Here is a 19,795-nt window from a genome sequence, read left to right as displayed (position 1 = left end):
GAAAGTTGCATATGAGATTAGAAGGGTCAGCTAGGGTCTAAGATTAGTTGGGTCCTGATGAGAGCCTGCAGCAGACGTGAAATAGGCTGAAGGTCTACGACCTGCTGGGGTCCTGATGAGAGACTGTTCCATGGTTATAAAAAATCTGGTTGTTTTTTCGTTGTAGGATCCTTCACTCTGCAACTCAAAAGAAAAAAAGCAGATCAAAAAAGTAGAACAGGAGGGTAACAGAAGAAGTGGTTTATTACAAGTTACCCAACGTGGCCACGTTTCGCCCTCAGGCTGCGTCAGGGGTCAAAAAAACTACAAAATAAAAATACATAATGAGTAAAACATAAACATTACATTGTATATTTGATAATAAAACATATCTAAAAACACTATCACATCATATAAAATAAAAACATAATACAATAAAATATAATATCAAATCAATATCAGTTAAAAACATTCAGATTAAATATGCATGCAATAAAATAATAATTTTAATACAAGACATATCATCAACAAAAAATAATATCATCAATACTAAAAGTATATCAACAGAACTGTGTAGGACAGATAGGTGGAGATATACAACACTAAAATAACTGAATGACCATACATACTAAATGTTTGAATGTACAAACATCAATTGAAATTGCATTGCAAAGTTTATTTCTAATGACACAAGTATCAGGGTAAGCATGTTTGGTGCGTTGCAACAGCACAATTTCAATTGATGTTTGTACATTCAAACAACAGTAATGAGTGCTGGATTGCCTGTGATTTGTAATCAGTTTTTTTCATGGCCACTGTGGAGTTCTTTTTAATGATATCATCATCAGGCTATATGTGATTGTCACAGAACAGTATGATGTTTTTAGGTACTTTGTATTGATTTCTATTGATTTGAGTTGCTATCTATTAGAACATGGAAACCCACTGATTCTTACTTTTTAACAAAGTGAATTTTAATTTCAAAATTTTTAGATCATTGAATGTGCATAAAAGACGGCAATTGAGGCCAAGCATTGTGAGATTTTATTTATTTATTTTGTATTTTTTAGGTGGTTGTATGACTACTTTTAGGGGTTCACTTTGCTTTTTACCCCTATTAGGTAGATTATATTTAGTATGTATGGTCATTCAGTTATTTTAGTGTTGTATATCTCCACCTATTTGTCCTACGCAGTTCTGTTGATATACTTTGTGTTGATGATGATATTTTTTGTTGATATCATGTCTTGTATTAAAATTATTATTTTATTGCATGCATATTTAATTTGAATGTTTTTAACTGATATTGATTTGATATTATATTTTATTGTATTATGTTTTTATTTTATATGATGTGATAGTGTTTTTAGATATGTTTTATTATCAAATATACAATGTGATGTTTATGTTTTACTCATTATGTATTTTTATTTTGTAGTTTTTTTACCCCTGACGCAGCCTGAGGGCGAAACGTGGCCACATTGGGTAACTTGTAATAAACCACTTCTTCTGTTACCCTCCTGTTCTATTTTTTTGTCTTTTTTGATCTGCTTTTTTTCTTTTGATTTGCCATTTCTGTGGCAGATCTTTGCCTTTTTTTTGTTTCTGTCTGCTTTCTGTGAGGCAAGGATCCTTCACTCTGGCAAATTACCCAAGTCAGAGCAGAATTTTGTAGAGAACGTTAGTTCTTCCTTCAGGGTCTGATCTCTATCATCGATGAGACTTTTAGCGAGAGAAAAAAAAGCTTGAATAGAGATTTGTTTTCCAATCACTCTGTGCTTCAGAATAACTGCAATATGAAAACTTGGCAATGCAGTAAAATGGTCCTGGTGGCAAGCCCAGTTTAGAGATTCAGGTGACCTTTGGACACTGTGGTCCAGCCCTTATTCCTCCTGTGTGTTGAGTGAATGTAGGTTATGTGCTGTCATGGGAATTATCCTGCATGTGGGTTTGTGTGTATATATTCAGTTTACCTGAGGTGTATGTGTCTGGTCATTTGGGTAACATGGTGCAGTGCTAGCTCTTATGCTTCTAAAGCAGTGCTCCTCAGCCCTCTCCTGGAGGCACACCATGCCAGTTAGGTTTTTAGGATCACTGTAATGAATATGCATGAGACAGATTTGCATACAGTATGTCTCTGCTGTATGAAAAATTATCTCATGCCTACTTTTTTTTTTTTTTAATTTATAGAAGTCTTTATTAGGTTTTGAGAAACAATACAGATCTCATGCATACTTTGGTGATAATCCTGAAAACCCAGTTGGGCCCGGCGTGCCTGCAGGAGAGGGTTGACATGCACCGCTCTAAAGTTTTCTGTGTGTGTGGTTGTCCAGAGCTCATGTTTATCTCCTGCTGAGCTTATATTCTTGGTGCTTCTTTTCAGGTTGGTCTCCTCTACAACCTTGCGGCCCTTTTTCCTTCTCAGTGTTTCCCTTCTGGGATTGCTTGTGATGGAGAGATGGAAGTCTCGTTTCCAGGTGGATATCGCAGGTAAAGGAGCTCTGCTTTGCAAATGTTTAGAGGAGATAGGATTTTCACGTGCATCCAGTACTGAATAACTTCTTCATTGAGTCACAGGAAAAAGGCAGGTTCTGCATTAGGTACCTGGTTCTTTGTGTCAGTTCAGGGACAGCTGCAGGCCATCAGTTCTGCACCTTGTGCACAGAGCTAAGTATGAATGTATTGCAATTTAAGACACACTGCGTAGGGAAAAAAAACTTGCATTGAAAACTCTCACGTTTCAGCTATATGGGTCACATAATCTGATCTCACTGCTTTAGGGGTACTGACCCAATTATCACGGGGGTGGGATGGTTACATAATGTGGGAGTCTTGGTAGGTGTTTGCTGGAGATATCATAGGCCTCTCTGATGTGACTGTAGAGCTCGTAAAGGAACCGTTTTGTTCATTGTGTTTTACAGTATCTTATGGCAACACTCCATACTAAAATCCCAGGGTAAACAGTTGCTTCCCATGTCTGTTTCAATAGCAGACTATGGAGTTTTACCACATCCTCCAACTATTTGTTGAGTAAAAAAATATTTCTTCTTATTTGTTTTAAAAGTATTTCCATCTAACTTCCTTCAGTGTCCCCTAGTGTTTGTTCTTTTGGAACGAATAAAAAATGGATTTACTTCTACTTGTTCTACACCACTCAGGAGTTTGTAGACCTCAATCATATCTCCCCTCATCCGTCTCTTTTTCCAAGCTCAAGAGCCCTAAAAAAAAATAATACTAATCATTTCTGTAGCGCTACTAGACATACGCAGTGCTGTACACATTATATGCATATACTCTCTCTGTCCCTAGAGGGTGTTAATATGTGTTCTAGCTTGAGACTCATCCACTGGAATGGTGGTGGGCCAAGCTACACAACTCAAACCAGCTGAAAAGCACTAACTAGGCCTGATAACCAGCTGATGGCCTTATAGCAGAGAACCTGCAAGAGCAGGACTGCTTGGTGAGTCTTAATGAAACCTGGTACAACTTTCAAATTGAGTGTAACACTTAAGATGAGGAAATTAATGACAAAAATGGTAAAAAGTTTGGTTCTTAAGATGGAGATTGTCTGTCTTTATAAAATGGCTCCCAGTATCACAAGATATAAAGACACAGATCTCTCTCTTAGGATTAAGCAAGAGGTTTTAAAAGTGTTGAAATTGGCACTATGAAGCAATCTTTGAGAGGAGGGGCAGGTGGGCACCTGATCTGCGGTCAAGTGTGACTCAGAGATGAAGCAAGGTTAGAAAAAAAAAGTCCCTTTCCATAGACTTGTATGGGGACCAGATTGTATATAAGGAGGGTGCATCAGAGCGATCGTTGGAATGAATCCCCAACGCATCCTAGGGAGCAGGGCTCTGGCCGGTTGGACCCAGAATCTGTCCACTGAATGTACCAGAATAAAGCCTGATTTCGGTAAGAATAAAAAGACTATTTCTGTAACTAAACTATTCCTGTCTTTATTTCAATTTATTCTCTATCTTCCATCTGTTTTACAAAATAACACACACACACATAAGTAATGTTTCTCACTGAAACAGTTTTATAGATATTTTATAGATTTTATGTGGGAACATAAATGGCCAAAGATTCACTTAGATCCAAGTAGACAGACAGCTGTGGTCATGGGAATTAGATTTGAACTGCGCCTTCTGATGCCTCCCCAGCGCCGATACCCATGGGAAGGGGTGTCGCTGGAATTCAGGGAGGCGGTTAAAAAGATCTTAGAAGAACAAACCCTCTGTACACCTCCGTGTGGAAGGGTCCTGCGGGGGTCTAGAGAGGGGTAGATAAAAACAAGGGCTCACAATTTTTTTTTTTTGTACCTGTGGCAATGGAGAGTTAAATGACTTACTTGAGGTCTGAAGGAGCTGCAGTGGGAAACAAGCCCAGTTTGCCGAGATCAAAGCCCACTGCACTAACCATTAGGACAGTCCTCCACTCCTTCACTCCTGCAGAAGAAAGCTTTAAAAGTAATACATCAAAAACTTTTAAACTGGTAACATGAAATGGTTTTATCAGCTAACCTGAGAAAGTGCTCCACTCCTCTCCATAGTTGCGTGCTTATATAGGAGAAGCTGGATCCGTAAATTGATTTGTACTTGAGTCCCTTGCAGCTAGGGTAGTGAAGATTTAGGTATGTTCGTGATGTTCTAATTGTGTTTCTGGTTGGTAGGTCTATGAGATCAGCCATATAACTCAGGGCATCGCCATAGATAATCTTTTGGGCCAGGGTGCAGATTTTGAAAGTAATACGTTTTTGGTTTTTTTTTGGTTGCCAATGCAGTTTTTCTCGTAGGGGTTTGGTGCTCTCGAATCGGGATTTACCAAATATAAGCCTGGCTGCTGTGTTTTGAGCAGTCTGTTGTTTCTTTATGAGTAGTTCTTTACATCCTGCATACAGTCCATTTCAATTTACAAACTTTTCCTCCAGGAATTTGTCAACCCAGCTACATTAACTGCTTTTACTACTTGCTCTGGCAATAAGTCCTAGAGCTTAATTAAATACTGAGTGAAAAAAATATTTTCTCTTGTTTATTTTAAATGTGCTACTGTGTAACTTCATGGAATGGCCCCTAGTCTTTATACTTTTTGATAGAATAAACAATTGATTCATGTTTATCTGTTCCACTCTTCAGGATTTTGTAGACCTCTATCATATCCGCCCTCAGCCATCTCTTCTGCAAGCTGAAGAGCCCTAATCTCTTAACTCAAATGAGTCATCACGTTCTCTTAGTCATTTTGATTGCACCTTCTTTCTGCCTTTTCCAGTTCACCATATCTTTCTTGAGCTGCAGCGACCAGAATTGCACACAGTACTGAGATGGAGCGTACGGATCTGCACACAGTAATTCAGAATGGGGGTGGACCGTGGATTTCTGCAGTGGCAGAAAGTCCCTTTCTCTTCAGTTTTTAGTTCACTTCTTAAATAGCTTGAGTTTTCTTCAGCTCCTACATTGATCATCTCTTATAGAAACAGAGAAAATGATGGCAGACAAAGACAACATGGAGAGGCATTTTCTATATGACGTCCAAGTTCAACTGTAGACGTTTTGCGGAATTCTTCTAAAATTCTCTTCCTGAACATAGCAATTTTCGAACTGGAAAAACATCTTTTTTTTTTTTTTGTTTATTTTAAAAATTACTATTTTCCAGATGTTTTGTGCTCAGTATGTATTTCTTCAGGTACCATTTAAAAGAAAAAGAAGTTCTAGAGAAAAACTTACAAAAATAAGCCATAGGGATGGCCGTGTGGCAGCATTCTTAGTAAACTGGCTACACAGACATCCCAGCAGAGCAGAGGAGCAGTGGACTTCACACAAAGGGACCCAGGTTATTTTATTTTGTTACATTTGTACCCCGCGTTTTTCCCCACTCATGGCAGGCTCAATGCGGCGGGCAATGGAGGGTTAAGTGACTTGCCCAGAGTCACAAGGAGCTGCCTGTGCCGGGAATCGAACTCAGTTCCTCAGTTCCCCAGGACCAAAGTCCACCACCCTAACCACTAGGCCACTCCTCCACTGTTGCTACTATTTGAGATTCTACATGGAATGTTGCTATTCCACTAGCAACATTCCATGTAGAAGTCGGCCCTTGCAGATCACCAATGTGGCCGCGCAGGCTTCTACATGGAATGTTGTTAGTGGAATAGCAACATTCCATGTAGAATCTCCAATAGTAGCAACATTCCATGTAGAATCTCCAATAGTATCTATTTTATTTTTGTTACATTTGTACCCTGCGCTTTCCCACTCATGGCAGGCTCAATGCGGCTTACATGGGGAAATGGAGGGTTAAGTGACTTGCCCAGAGTCACAAGGAGCTGCCTGTGCCTGAAGTGGGAATCCAACTCAGTTCCTCAGGACCAAAGTCCACCACCCTAACCACTAGGCCACTCCTCCACTGTTGCTACTATTTGAGATTCTACATGGAATGTTGCTATTCCACTAGCAACATTCCATGTAGAAGTCGGCCCTTGCAGATCACCAATGTGGCCGCGCAGGCTTCTACATGGAATGTTGTTAGTGGAATAGCAACATTCCATGTAGAATCTCCAATAGTAGCAACATTCCATGTAGAATCTCCAATAGTAGCAACATTCCATGTAGAATCTCCAATAGTAGCAACATTCCATGTAGAATCTCCAATAGTATCTATTTTATTTTTGTTACATTTGTACCCTGTGCTTTCCCACTCATGGCAGGCTCAATGCGGCTTACATGGGGCAATGGAGGGTTAAGTGACTTGCCCAGAGTCACAAGGAGCTGCCTGTGCCTGAAGTGGGAATCAAACTCAGTTCCTCAGGACCAAAGTCACCACCCTAACCACTAGGCCACTCCTCCACTGTTGCTACTATTTGAGATTCTACATGGAATGTTGCTATTCCACTAGCAACATTCCATGTAGAAGTCGGCCCTTGCATATCACCAATGTGGCCGCGCAGGCTTCTACATGGAATGTTGTTAGTGGAATAGCAACATTCCATGTAGAATCTCCAATAGTAGCAACATTCCATGTAGAATCTCCAATAGTATCTATTTTATTTTTGTTACATTTGTACCCTGCGCTTTCCCACTCATGGCAGGCTCAATGTGGCTTACATGGGGCAATGGAGGGTTAAGTGACTTGCCCAGAGTCACAAGGAGCTGCCTGTGCCTGAAGTGGGAATCGAACTCAGTTCCTCAGTTCCCCAGGACCAAAGTCCACCACCCTAACCACTAGGCCACTCCTCCACGCCACTCCACTCCAGGTTCAGAACCCAACTAGTTACGCGACCCCTGGGCCGTACAAAACTACCTCACCAACTCACCCAATTATTACAGTCCACCTTATATCCTGCCTATCACCTTCCTTTTCACTTCCCTCACCTAATCTTTGTACATCACTAATTGTGTCTGATATCATGGTATGATTATGTCATAACCAAACTCTGTAAGCCACATTGAGCCTGCAAATAGGTGGGAAAATGTGGGATACAAATGCAATAAATAAAATAAATAAATAAGGTTCAGTCTCACCACGGAGTGATACAGAGGCATTACTATATTTTTTCTTTTATTCTCTATTCCTTTCCTACTAATTCTCTAGCATTGCATTTTTGTCCACCGCCATATACTGAACAGGAGTTTTCCAGATATTGTCCACAATGACACCTATATCCTTTTCCTTGATGGTGACTCCTAATGTGAAACCTAGCATCATGTACATATAATTTGGGTTATTTTTTGAAATGTGCATCACTTTTCAGTCGTCCACATTAAACTAGATCTGTTATGTGGATGCCTGGTCTTCCAGCTTCCTGAGCTGGTCCTGCAATTTCACACAGTCTGCTTGTGATTTCACAACTGTGAATAGTTTCTTGTCATCTGCAGATCAGATCTTCTCACTCATCATTCCCATTTCCAGATCATTTATAAATATGTTAAAAAGCAGTGGTCCAGTGCACATCCCTGCAGCACTGGACCACTGCCACATTTCTTCTGTGTCCTGACCTCTGATCAGCGGCAGAGACAGGTCTGAAACCTACTGAGTCTCTCTGCCCCTGACCCTCAGGCTGCAAATGTGCTTCAGGTTGTCTGGGACCACATAGCTGACAATAGTTCTTTTCTCTCCCACAGTGCCTATTGCAGAGCCTGACACAGACAGGTAAGCTTCCACTCTGTTCTTTCTCCGACCTTGGTGGGTCACAATTTTTTCTTGCTACCTACGCATTAACTTCCTGCTGCTGTTTTGTGTTCTGTCTCTTTCTGTTTGAGTCAAGTTGCCTAATCTTTCAAATGTGCTTTGGGTAAAAGAGGGAACTATTATTTTCCTATTATTTTAGAATTGGAAATTGATTCTGAAAGATGTCTAAACCTTTTTTATTTGTATGCAATAAGATATCACAAGCCTCAAAGTATCCATTGTTGGTATATTCTAAGCTATTTTTTCTTAGAAAGTATTTGGTGTAAAGAGGAGCTGCCTTTGACTCAGGCTGAAGAGGAGCATGAACAATGTACAAACAGCATAAACTTTGCATATTCAAGGTGTGGAGCAGATTAGATGAAAGAAGCACTAAAAAACAGACTTTGTTGGTGCAGAGTTGCTAGAAGATGGAGGATGTAAATTTGCGGTGCCCAAACCTGTCCTAGTTGCCCAGTAGGCAGTTGGCTATCTACAGTACATATACAGGAGATACATTTGCATGAGCAAAGAGAGAGGCAGGTGGTACTGTACAAACACCAAACCAACAAATAGATAAAGTACCAAAGGACAACAACAGATACAGTAAACAGGTGAAAAATAGTATACTGATTTTCATCAACAAATAGCATAGAAAATACAATGAAAATAGAAGTAGAAAAATGTCTCACATTTGTTAACTTTATCTAGTTTATTTTTTAAACTGTAAATGTTTGATCACATACAACCCAATATGGCCATGTTTCAGCTTAAAATCCTGCACTGGGGAATAATAATAAATAAGTTCAAACCACTGAATTAATAAACCAAGCTGATAAAACATATCAAGTCACAAATGACTTTCACCTTAAAATAGCATGTTGGTTGTTAGGCTGTGTAGAGAGAGGTGTGACCAGCAGAAGAAAGGAGGTGTTGATGCCCCTGTATAAGTCGTTGGTGAGGCCCCACCTAGAGTATTGTGTTCAGTTTTGGAGGCCGTACCTTGCGAAGGATGTAAAAAGAATTGAAGCGGTGCAAAGAAAAGCTACGAGAATGGTAAGGGATTTGCGTTACAAGACGTATGAGGAGAGACTTGATGACCTGAACATGTATACTCTGGAAGAGAGGAGAAACAGGGGTGATATGATACAGACGTTCAAATATTTGAAAGGTATTAATCCGTAAACGAACCTTTTCCGGAGGTGCGAAGGCGGTAGAACGAGAGGACATGAAATGAGATTGAAGGGGGGCAGACTCAAGAAAAATGTCAGGAAGTATTTTTTCACGGAGAGAGTAGTGGATGCTTGGAATGCCCTCCCGCAGGAGCTGGTGGAAATGAAAACGGTAACAGAATTCAAACACGCGTGGGATAAACATAAAGGAATCCTATTCAGAAGGAATGGATCCTAAGGAGCTTAGCCGAGATTGGGTGGCAGAGCCAGCCGGTGGTGGGAGGCGAGGATAGTGCTGGGCAGACTTATACGGTCTGTGCCAGAGCCAGTGGTGGGAGGCGGGGCTGGTGGTTGGGAGGAGGGGATAGTGCTGGACAGACTTATACGGTCTGTGCCCTGAAGAGAACAGGTACAAATCAAAGTAGGGTATACACAAAAAGTAGCACATATGAGTTTGTCTTGTTGGGCAGACTGGATGGACCATGCAGGTCTTTTTCTGCCGTCATTTACTATGTTACTATGTTATATTGTCAAGAAAGAAGGAGCTAAATGGGCGTATATAGAAAATACATACCGGGAAGGTGTGTAAGGAGTCTTGATTGGTACAGCCCCAGAAGGATAAGGAAAAATTCTGAACTAATTGGTATTATTCCCTCCTTCCAGCAGATGGCGGTAGAGAAAACTGATCCCTTTCACTGAATTCACCAGTATAACCTGCTGGTGCTCGGTGGAAAGTTCCAGTTTTTTTTATCTAGCAGATAGTAGTAGCTCAGATTGGTGTCCCTGGACCAGTCCTGATGGAGCATAGAGCGTGGCTCTGTAGCCTCCAGTTGCACTTTTTAGCTTCAAATGAGTAATTTCTTTGCCTTAGTCTTGCTGGACCCCATCAGAAGGGTGCAGATCCCACCCCCCCCCCTTCCCCTCATTACCCGTACCAAGGAGGTTAGATGAAAATAGGAGATGGGGTGAGCCTATCTAGTCCATTATATGGGTTCAAGGCAGTAGGCGGAGCTTGCTGCCACACTGGTTCACCCAAAACAATAGCAGACAGTATTGAAATTAATAGCCAAAGGTTTTTAGAAATAATGGGCTGTGTGCGTGTGGTCCACCTATAAAAAGTCTAAAACTGTTCCAGTTGGATAGGCAGTGCCTTAAAAAGGTGGAGGACAAAAGGTTTGGTTGTTTTAGTTTTAATTTATTTGAAAGCTTCCCTTATAAATATCATGAAATAAAATTGAATATCACGAAAACAGCTTAAAAATTATTATAGCTGGTAGAAACAGCAGTTATAAACTCTGTATTTTGTGCTAATGTTTCTACATTGTTCTGTACAATATACTAATACATAGCCAAATCTCAGTGAGGATATCCTATTTTCTGATGCGTTCATCTTAACTGTTGTAATTTGCCTTGGGAAGCCTGGTGTTATAAAGATGGAATATACTGAAATTAAATGGAAGTAAAACTAAACTCTCATTTCATTGGGGCACATGGAATCGCATCTGTTTTGTAGAAGTTAACATTTTAGATTCACAAATGGATTATTCTGTTTTGAACATGTTTCAGGGACAAGTGGTTTTATAAGTTAAAATAATAAAAATAAATATTTTGTTTCATTTGTTTCTAAATGGGTTATAAGCTCCTAATGCAGTACATTGGGTTTCTTATATTTTGTTATTGTGATGACTTACACTGTTCCAAAACTGAAAACTTTTATCTCTATCTGGTCAATAATAAAAGGAGCTCATTGTGAAAATTATCCACCCTAAAAGGTTGTTTTGTGCCAGTACATGAGGAATTGTGATATTGAATAAATAAGTATATGTGTTTGTTCCTAGTCATGCATCCAAAGGTTATATAATCTTTTCAAGAAAGTCAGTTAATTAGTGGAACATAACCACAGAGGCATGGTATGGTTGCATTTTCAGTATGGTAATACTAGAGTCCAGCTAAGGAACAGGTTATTTTGAGTTAGTCTTCACTGGACCAAACTTGCTTTCCTTGTGCCATCACTATCCAGCTGGTTAGGCAATGTCTTAAAAGGTGGAGGATAAAGGATTTTTTTTTTTTTTTTTACATTTATATCCCATGTTATCCCAAGCAAACTTGGGTTCAGTGTGGCTTACATTTGAAAATACAGTGAGACAGAATAATAGAATTCACTTATATCATAGGAGCAAGTAGATGGATATGTCTGAAACATTTAACACCTTATGCCTGGAATAGGCTTCCTGAGCCATTACGTCTAGCTTCATCCCTGGCTGCCTTCAAATCCGGGCTAAAGGCCTACCTGTTTGATGCTGCTTTCGACTCCTGACTTGTCACTTTTATCTTATCCTTGTGTCCTTCTGTCTGTCCTTCCCTTATCCTTATTGATCCTATCTGTTTGTCATGATTTAGATTGTAAGCTCTTTTGAGCAGGGACTGTCTTCATGTTCAATTATAAAGCGCTGCGTACAACTGGTAGCGCTTTAGAAGTGATTTATAGTAGTTATAGTAGTTGAGATTAGCATATATATCCAACTGGACATTTAAAAGTATGTCCTTTAATGATGCTGCATGTTCAGAAATTATACCCGTAAGTATAGATATTCAAATATTATCACATGCATACACCAGAACAGGCATCCATACACACATTGCAAAAGTAACATCTACAGAGTACTTCCAAAACTTATTTTTTGTTTTATCATTTCCATCTTCCAACATTTCAGACGGCAAACGTACAGATTAGCAGGACCCAAAGCTGTCCAAAACAAGTAACGTCAGAAACAGTACAGTTTATACCTAATTGTTCAACCACCCTGAGGATTCACCGTTGGGTTTAAAAAGCAAAACCATGTGCATGAAAGGACTGGAAAAATGAATTAAAACAATTTAAAGCAAATGCCCTTAATATGTAATACTTGGTAGCAATAATGAAACAGTGATGGAATATTCACATAGCAAGCAGCATGAGCCAAGAGATTTATTTTTCACTCAACATAATTAACTATGTATGAACTTGACAGCTAGTAGTGTGCTGAACTGGATATTGTTGGCACATTTAGACTGACTTTGGACAGAACTTCTGCTTGAAGGAAGCCCTTCCCTCATTATTCAATACCCCCCTGTGAAATAGTAGTAATAAAAAAAAAAGGCAAGTGCATTTTTATAATATACCTCTGCATTCCACAAAACAAGCAAGATCCCACATGCCATCTTTTTCTTTTGATGTAGGCACAGGGGGGGAAAAAGATGTTAAGTGCTCCCAGGTTTCAACCTAATTAATGTTTTTTAATAAGTTGTACTTATAAATAGTAAGTCTGATTAAGCACCTGATTCTCATAAGATGATGTCTGTTTTGGTGGCCCTTTACTAGGTGAAAACATCTCTGCATGAATACAAGGAGTCCCTATAACCAGCCCCTCCAAATGACAACAATTTAGAACAAATTGTTACTCTAAATGATGAAACCAATACTTCCTCTGTGTATATCCGTATGCTGCACAAGGCAGCATGTTTGAAAATGTAAGTGAAATCAAATTAAAGTGCCACCAACAATAAAGAATGACAACATGGCTAGAACAGCTCATAGATTTGGTTGCTATGTTTTGGGTGACCTGGGATGACGGCTGTGCGGAGGAGAGGGAAAGAGACAAACCTAAATGACTTCAACCTCCTTGGCTCGTACACCCTAGTTCCTCCTCCCCCTGCAGCTCCCAGGCAATACAATTTTAATCTGACCTGCCTGTTTTGGATTTATTTCCTTGGAGGAGGAATAGAAATTGATAAGCTGCAACAGTCCTCTGAACGTCCTAACAGCTGCAAATGACACTCTGTTTCTAAGCGTGCCCTGAAGGTAGGGCACTGCTAAAGCGAGACTCATTTTGTTGATTTCATATTGCCTGCTAGATATATTTAGCATGTGCTGCAAAGGATTTTTTTTTGTGAATCGATATATTTTTAGATTTGGAGGGATGAAAACCTTTAAGAGGAAGTAAGCAGAAAGGCATTTGGGTACAGACTGCCAGTTGAGGTTTGAAGCTATGTGTGAAGAGGTTTGCCAGACACTTGTTATGCCTTCATTGAGGGTTAATGCGGCCGGTGGAAGAGGTCTGCTTCTGAAAGACAGACAGAAGTGGGGCATGTCCACAGGCAGCTTTTGACCTTGGATGCTAAGTTCTGCTGTGTTGTGTGGTATGAGAGCAGAGAGGTAACAGAAATGGAGGGCAGAAAAGTCCCTTCCTTTTGCAGCTTTTCATCCTGAAAGAGAATTACTAGAAAGCACTTGGCAGTATATGAGCTGCTATCTCCTCCTAACAGAGAACTTAGATTTAGAATGGCTTATGGACTTCTCTTTTAGGAAGCTATCCAAATCTTTTTTAAACCAAGGTAAGCTAAATGCTTTTACCACATTCTCTGGCAACAAATTCCAAAGTTTAATTATACATTGTCTTCAGTGTGTATGGTCCAACCATAGCCCTGCTGACTGTGTCCTCTGTCTTCCGATGAAGGAGTGGACCCATGTTGCCAGAGAGGCTCAACATGTGAAGATTTTTGGAGCCAGGTTAGATTCCTCGATGTTGGCATCGGGGTCGGCATCAACGTCTGAGATCTGCATCGGGAGCATCGTTCCGCATGGCTGCTTCTGGACCTCATGACACTGGGAGCAGTAGTGCATTGAGTGGGTCTCCACCTGTCTCAATGAACAATGCTGTGCAAAGCCCCTGGGACTGTCCAAGGCAACGTGACGATTCGACCTTATCTGTAGCAGGGCCCATAGGAATAAAACGGGCCCTGCTGCAGTTAACTCGAGCTAAGCTTTAGTAAACAACCCCCTTACTGTGTACTATAAATATAAATATTTGATCATTTATTATATTGTACTGCAGGATAAAATGCATGTCAAATTTATATGCACTTGTGATCTAAAGGTCATCCACCACTAGCAACTGAAGCAAGAAGATAATACGATATGAATCAAGAAATAAAAACAAGTTCTAGTGAACTGTGAGTGTGTGTTAAGATCTCCCAATTTCTAATTGTTGTAAATTATGCTTAATTGTTCTTTCAGTTGTTTAAGTAAAAATGGGTTTTCATAGTGTTGGCCAATAAAATTTAATATTAGATGAGGATTTTAAACAACACGTAGATGTAATTCAGGCACCATCAATACCGCAGTCTAAGTGGACATTGCATCCTGCTTTAAAATACCATCTTGAAATTCAAACCAAATGTATTCAATGTATTTAAAAAAAAGGCGTGAAGAAAACCAAGCACATGTGAGGTGAAAGAGGCTCTTATAGGCCAAAGGTCATCTTTCAAAAAATGGAATGTGGATCCAACCGAAGGTGTTTAACAGTGACAATACAGAATAACAACCAATGACCTTGGAAGTTGTTAATAAATGACAGATCATCTGATCCAGAGGATATCTACTACTACTACTTAACATTTCTAGAGCGCTACTAGGGTTACGCAGCGCTGTACAATTTAACAAAGAGAGACAGTCCCTGCTCAAAGAGCTTAAAATCTAATAGATAAGAGTGAGACAAATATAGGACAATCAAGCCATTGTGACATCACTGATGAGGTTGGCTCTTAGGCATTGGTGGAATGAGGCATTATGACATCACAATCTCAGCTCTGGATACCAGATACTGAAACTCTTCACACTAAGGGGGGAAGTGGGCCAAGTATAGGACAGTCGAGCCATTGTGACATCACTGATGAGGTTGGCTCTTAGGCATTGGTGGAATGAGGCATTATGACATCACAATCTCAGCTCTGGTTAAATCACTGCTATATGTAATACTACTACTACTACTTAACATTTCTAGAGCGCTACTAGGGTTACGCAGCGCTGTACAGTTTAACATAGAAGGACAGTCCCTGCTCAAAGAGCTTACAATCTAATAGATAAGAGTGAGACAAATATAGGACAATCAAGCCATTGTCACATCACTGATGAGGTTGGCTCTTAGGCATTGGTGGAATGAGGCATTATGACATCACAATCTCAGCTCTGGTTAAATCACTGCTATATGTAATACTACTACTACTACTTAACATTTCTAGAGCACTACTAGGGTTACGCAGCGCTGTACAATTTAACAAACAGAGACAGTCCCTACTCAAAGAGCTTACAATCTAATAGACAAGTGAACGGTTGGTCCGATAGGGGCTGTCATAGAGGCTGGTCATATTTTTTTTTCACATTTTTTTTGAGGGTGGGAGGTCACTCCTGATTCCCTCCAGGGGTCATTTGGTCATTTTAGGGCACCTGTTTGGTGCCTTCTTCTTTCTGAAAACAGGTCTAGCCCAAAACATCTTTGTTTTAGTCCTGGATGTTTTTGTTTTGTTCCTTTGTCCTTTTGTGATGTTTGGTCTCTTTACTATGACTGAATGTTCTATGGTTAGGTCTTTCCTGGCGTGGATATTTTTATTTGTAAACCACTCTGATTTGCCTGCAACATGGGCGATATAACAAGCTCAATAAACGATAAAATGTCCACCCTAATCCCGCCTTTGAAAAGCCCCAACACGCCCCCTTGTGATTGTGAAGTTGTTAATAAATGACAGATCATCTGATCCAGAGGATATCCCCCCCCCCCCAACCCCGAGTACTGAAAACTCAAAATTGAAATTGCAAGACCTACCATCAGTAATTTGAAACCTATCATTTAAAATCGGCAGTGGTACCTGAAGATTGGAGGGTGGCCAGCACCATGCCAATTTTAATGATTGCAAGGGTGATCCAGGAAACTACAGACCATTAGCCTGATCTCAATATTGGGTAAAATGAGACAGTAATAGCGTGAGCGAGGGCGATCCTGCAGCCTTCAAAAACACAGCCACAGAGAGGTTTAAAAGTGAGAAGAATTAGTTTATTGAAGAACAGCAAAATGGGGGGCCTGTACCTCTCTCAGGTCAGGAGAAAATACACACCAAAAAGTAGTTCTTTTGTTCAAAAGGTTCTCTCCCATGGCCAGCTCCTGCAGGGCCACAGCATGTACTAATCTGACCTGGAGTCCCAGAGTTTCAAAATGTAGCACAATTGGCCAGATTTGGCTCTCCAAAAGTTACCATTTCAGTAGGGTTCCAAGACAAACTTGGCCTACCTGAGTAGAGCTTCTGCAGTGGAGGCATAGGGTCAAAAGCTTCTCTTGTCTCCTCTAATCCTCCCTGTCCGATCTGTGCTGAGAGGTTTTATCCTGCCTTGACCACACCCTGACTGCTCAGCAGCTGCTGAGTCATCTGTCCCCTCCTCTATAGCCTGCCTTTTAAGTTGGCTCTCTAAATGTGAGTCAGTGCTGTTAAGGAAAAGTGTTAATTCCCTATAGACTCCCTCACAGATAGAAACTGTTATGAACAGCATATAGACAGACGTGATTTAAAGCAGGGATTCTCAAGCCTGGTCCTTGGGACACAAAGAGGGGCATAATCGAACGGGGCGCCCAAACCTGCGAAGGGGTGGGGAAACCCGTATATTCGAAACAAAATGGGCGTCCATCTTTCGTTTCAATAGTACGGTCGGGGACACCCAAATTTCAACATTTAGGTCGACCTCAGAGATGGTCCTCCCCGATTTTCGTCGATAATGGAAATCGAGGACCCCCATCTCAGAAATGACCAAATCCAAGCCATTTGGTTGTGGGAGGAGCCAGCATTCATAGTGCACTGGTCCCCCCTCATGCCAGGACACCAACCGGGCACCCTAGGGGGCACTGCAGTGGACTTCAGAAAAAGCACCCAGGTGCAAAGCTCCCTTACCTTGTGTGCTGAGCCTCCCACCACCCCCCCCCAAAACCCACTCCCCACAACTGTACACCACTACCATAGCCCTTAAGGATGAAGGGGGGGGGCACAGTGGGTTTTGGAGGGCTCACATTTACCACCACAAATGTAACAGGTGGGGGGGGGGGGGTAGGCCTGGGTCCGCCTGCCTGAAGTGCACTGCAGTACCCACTAAAACTGCTCCACGGACCTGCATACTGCTGTCATGGAGCTGGGTATGATATTTTAGGCTGGCATAGAGGCTGGAAAAAATATTTTTAAAAACTTTTTTAGGGTGGGAGGGGGTTAATGACCATTGGGGGAGTAAGGGGAGGTCATCCCTGATTTCCTCCGGTGGTCTTGTGGTCGTTTAGGGCACATTTTTGTCTTGGTTGTAAAAAAAAAAAGGACCAGGTAAGTTGTCCGTGTTCGTCAGGGACGCCCTTCTTCGTTCCATTATTGGTCGAGGACGCTCATGCCCCAGTCCTGCCTTCGCTATGCTTCCAACATGCCCCGTGAACTTTGGTCGTCCCCGCGATGGAAAGCAGTTGGGGATACCCAAAATCGGCTTTTGTTTATGCCGATTTGGGTGACCCTGTGAGAAGGAAGTCCATCTTGCGATTTGTGTCAAAAGATGGGCGCCCTTCTCTTTCGAAAATAAAAGTCATGGTTGTGGCTGGGCCCTTATGTCCAGACCTACGGTTTCTCTGTATCTAGCTCAGTGACCTCTCCAGTCTACCTTTTTCCTGTTGTTGTTCTTCCTGTTAGCCAAGCCTTGCTTTGGTCTCCCTGCTTCTGCTTCATTTCCTACTTATCAGCCTACTTCTTTATAAGGACCCAGGGAACTTTCCTGTGTTGCCTTTGCAACAGGTCTATTTCCCTTTTCTTGTTGAGGGAAGTGGTCTTCTTGTTAAGCTGTGCCTCTGGGCACAGCCCTGAGCCCTGTGTGTGTGGTTTTGGTTTGAATCTGTATGGATTACTTTCCTGTTAGGTTTGCTCTCAAGCAAAGCCCTCTTCTGTTTCCCTGTGTGTGTGTGGTTCTGGTTTGAACCTGAATGAATTACTTCCTTGTTATCTAGGCTCTCCAGCATAAGCCTGTTCTGTTTCCTTGTGTGGTTTCCCTTGTTACCTTTCACTGTTCAGAGAGCCGGTTGTTGCCAGCCCAGCTGCTTTCCTTGGTTACTTTGCTTCCCAAGCCTATCATCTTTCCTTGATTACTTTTCTTCCGTGCAGCTGGTTCTGCTCTGTCTCTGCTTGCCTTTCCTTTCCCTACCCAGCTGTGTGCCGGCTGAGTTCTGGTAAGAACATTGTTTGTTTTTCCCTTTGTTTGCTTTATGTTTCAACAATTTTTATTTTAAATATAACTGCATATTAACAAACATTTATTTTCACAGATTACAAACAATTGAGTTCCACCCCATCCTCATCCCCCCTCCCCCCTCCCGTCCGCCCTCCCAGTAACTCCAATATGCCAAAACCTTCCATTGCCAGCTTATAGTATATATTTATAAAGTATTAACAACAAGACTTCGTCCTTTCTGTGTCATCTTATCCAAATAACATCCCCATATTTTAAAGAATCGAATTTTCCTTTTACAATGTCCTTTGGCCTCCTTTGCCTCCCAAACCAACAGTTGATGTACTTTATTGCGCCAGTGCCAGAAAGTCGGCGGGTTGGCCACAGTCCAATGTTGCATGATACATTTTCTTGCTACCAGATAGAGTTTTCGACACAACAGTGTTTTATCAGCATTCAATCTCCTTTGTGGCTCCTTCATATCTAACACTAGCTGTAATGGATTCATGTCTCTTCTACTACCCACCACTCCTGTAAGGTAAGTAGCTATTTGCCTCCAATAACGTTGTATTGGCACACAATCCCACAGTGCATGATACAATGAGTTCTCAGAATTATTACATTTCAAGCACATAACTGTTTCAATTCCCCCCGATTTAAACAGTTGTATTTGGGTAAAGTATGCTCTGTGCATTATTCTATACGCACATTCTCTATAATCAGCTCCTCCTATTATGTGTGGAATATCTTTGATCTGCTTCATCATATCCCAAGAGTCTAGTGCCCTTCCCATATCTTTCTCCCATTTCTGCCGGATCTGAGTCAGTTCTTTCCCTGGGACTAGACTCCATACTTTCTGATGTATTTGTGATATGGAGGGGGCTTGTTCAGAGATCTCTTCAAAGAAAGTCTGAATCCTATTACCCAGTTTGTTATTCAATATTTCTTTACTGAGTGATTGTATGTAATGCTTCAGGTGGCAGTAAGCATATTTGTCCCCCCTGCCCTGTTCAGTTTGACCTATCAACTGTGTCAGTGACTTAATTTCGCCAGTTGCATCTAAAACATCTGCCAAAGCTATTACCCCTAGTTGTTCCCATCTGTCAAAAGTTTTATTTTCTATCCCAGGTACAAAGGCCGGATTTCCTTTAATATTGATAAGTTCAGTTGTATTCGGGTCCCCTCCTAGTAATGTCCCCAAAAATCTCCATGCTTCTCTTATTGGTTTAAGTAGAACATTGTTTCTATGTATATGTGGAATCTCTGTGTTCCGCAAGTGCAATAGTGTAATATAACGATAAGGACTAAAGAGCGCGTTTTCCATCTCAAGGGGTGTATGTTCTTGAGTTTGGTAAATCCTATCCCTCACATGCCGTAGGAGGCAGGCCATATTATAAAGTTTAATGTTGGGAATTCCCAAGCCCCCCTG

The 19,795-nt window shown here is 41.1% G+C and overlaps 1 protein-coding gene across 1 annotated transcript in view; it reads left to right on the top strand.

Moving 5' to 3' along the window:
• Window positions 1-19,795, top strand: part of RETREG2 (reticulophagy regulator family member 2) — a 74,271-nt gene that overhangs the window by 16,451 nt on the left and 38,025 nt on the right. Inside the window, exons 2-3 of the mRNA XM_030210940.1 lie at window positions 2,363-2,469; window positions 8,097-8,124. Coding sequence (XP_030066800.1) covers window positions 2,363-2,469; window positions 8,097-8,124 — 135 coding nt within the window. The remainder of the gene's footprint in view (window positions 1-2,362; window positions 2,470-8,096; window positions 8,125-19,795) is intronic.

The sequence above is a fragment of the Microcaecilia unicolor genome, chromosome 7 (assembly GCF_901765095.1).
Source record: "Microcaecilia unicolor chromosome 7, aMicUni1.1, whole genome shotgun sequence".
In the NCBI taxonomy this organism is placed as follows: Eukaryota; Metazoa; Chordata; class Amphibia; order Gymnophiona; family Siphonopidae; genus Microcaecilia; species Microcaecilia unicolor.
Note: the sequence above shows the minus strand (reverse complement) of the source record. Positions and strands in the feature narration are given on the sequence as shown.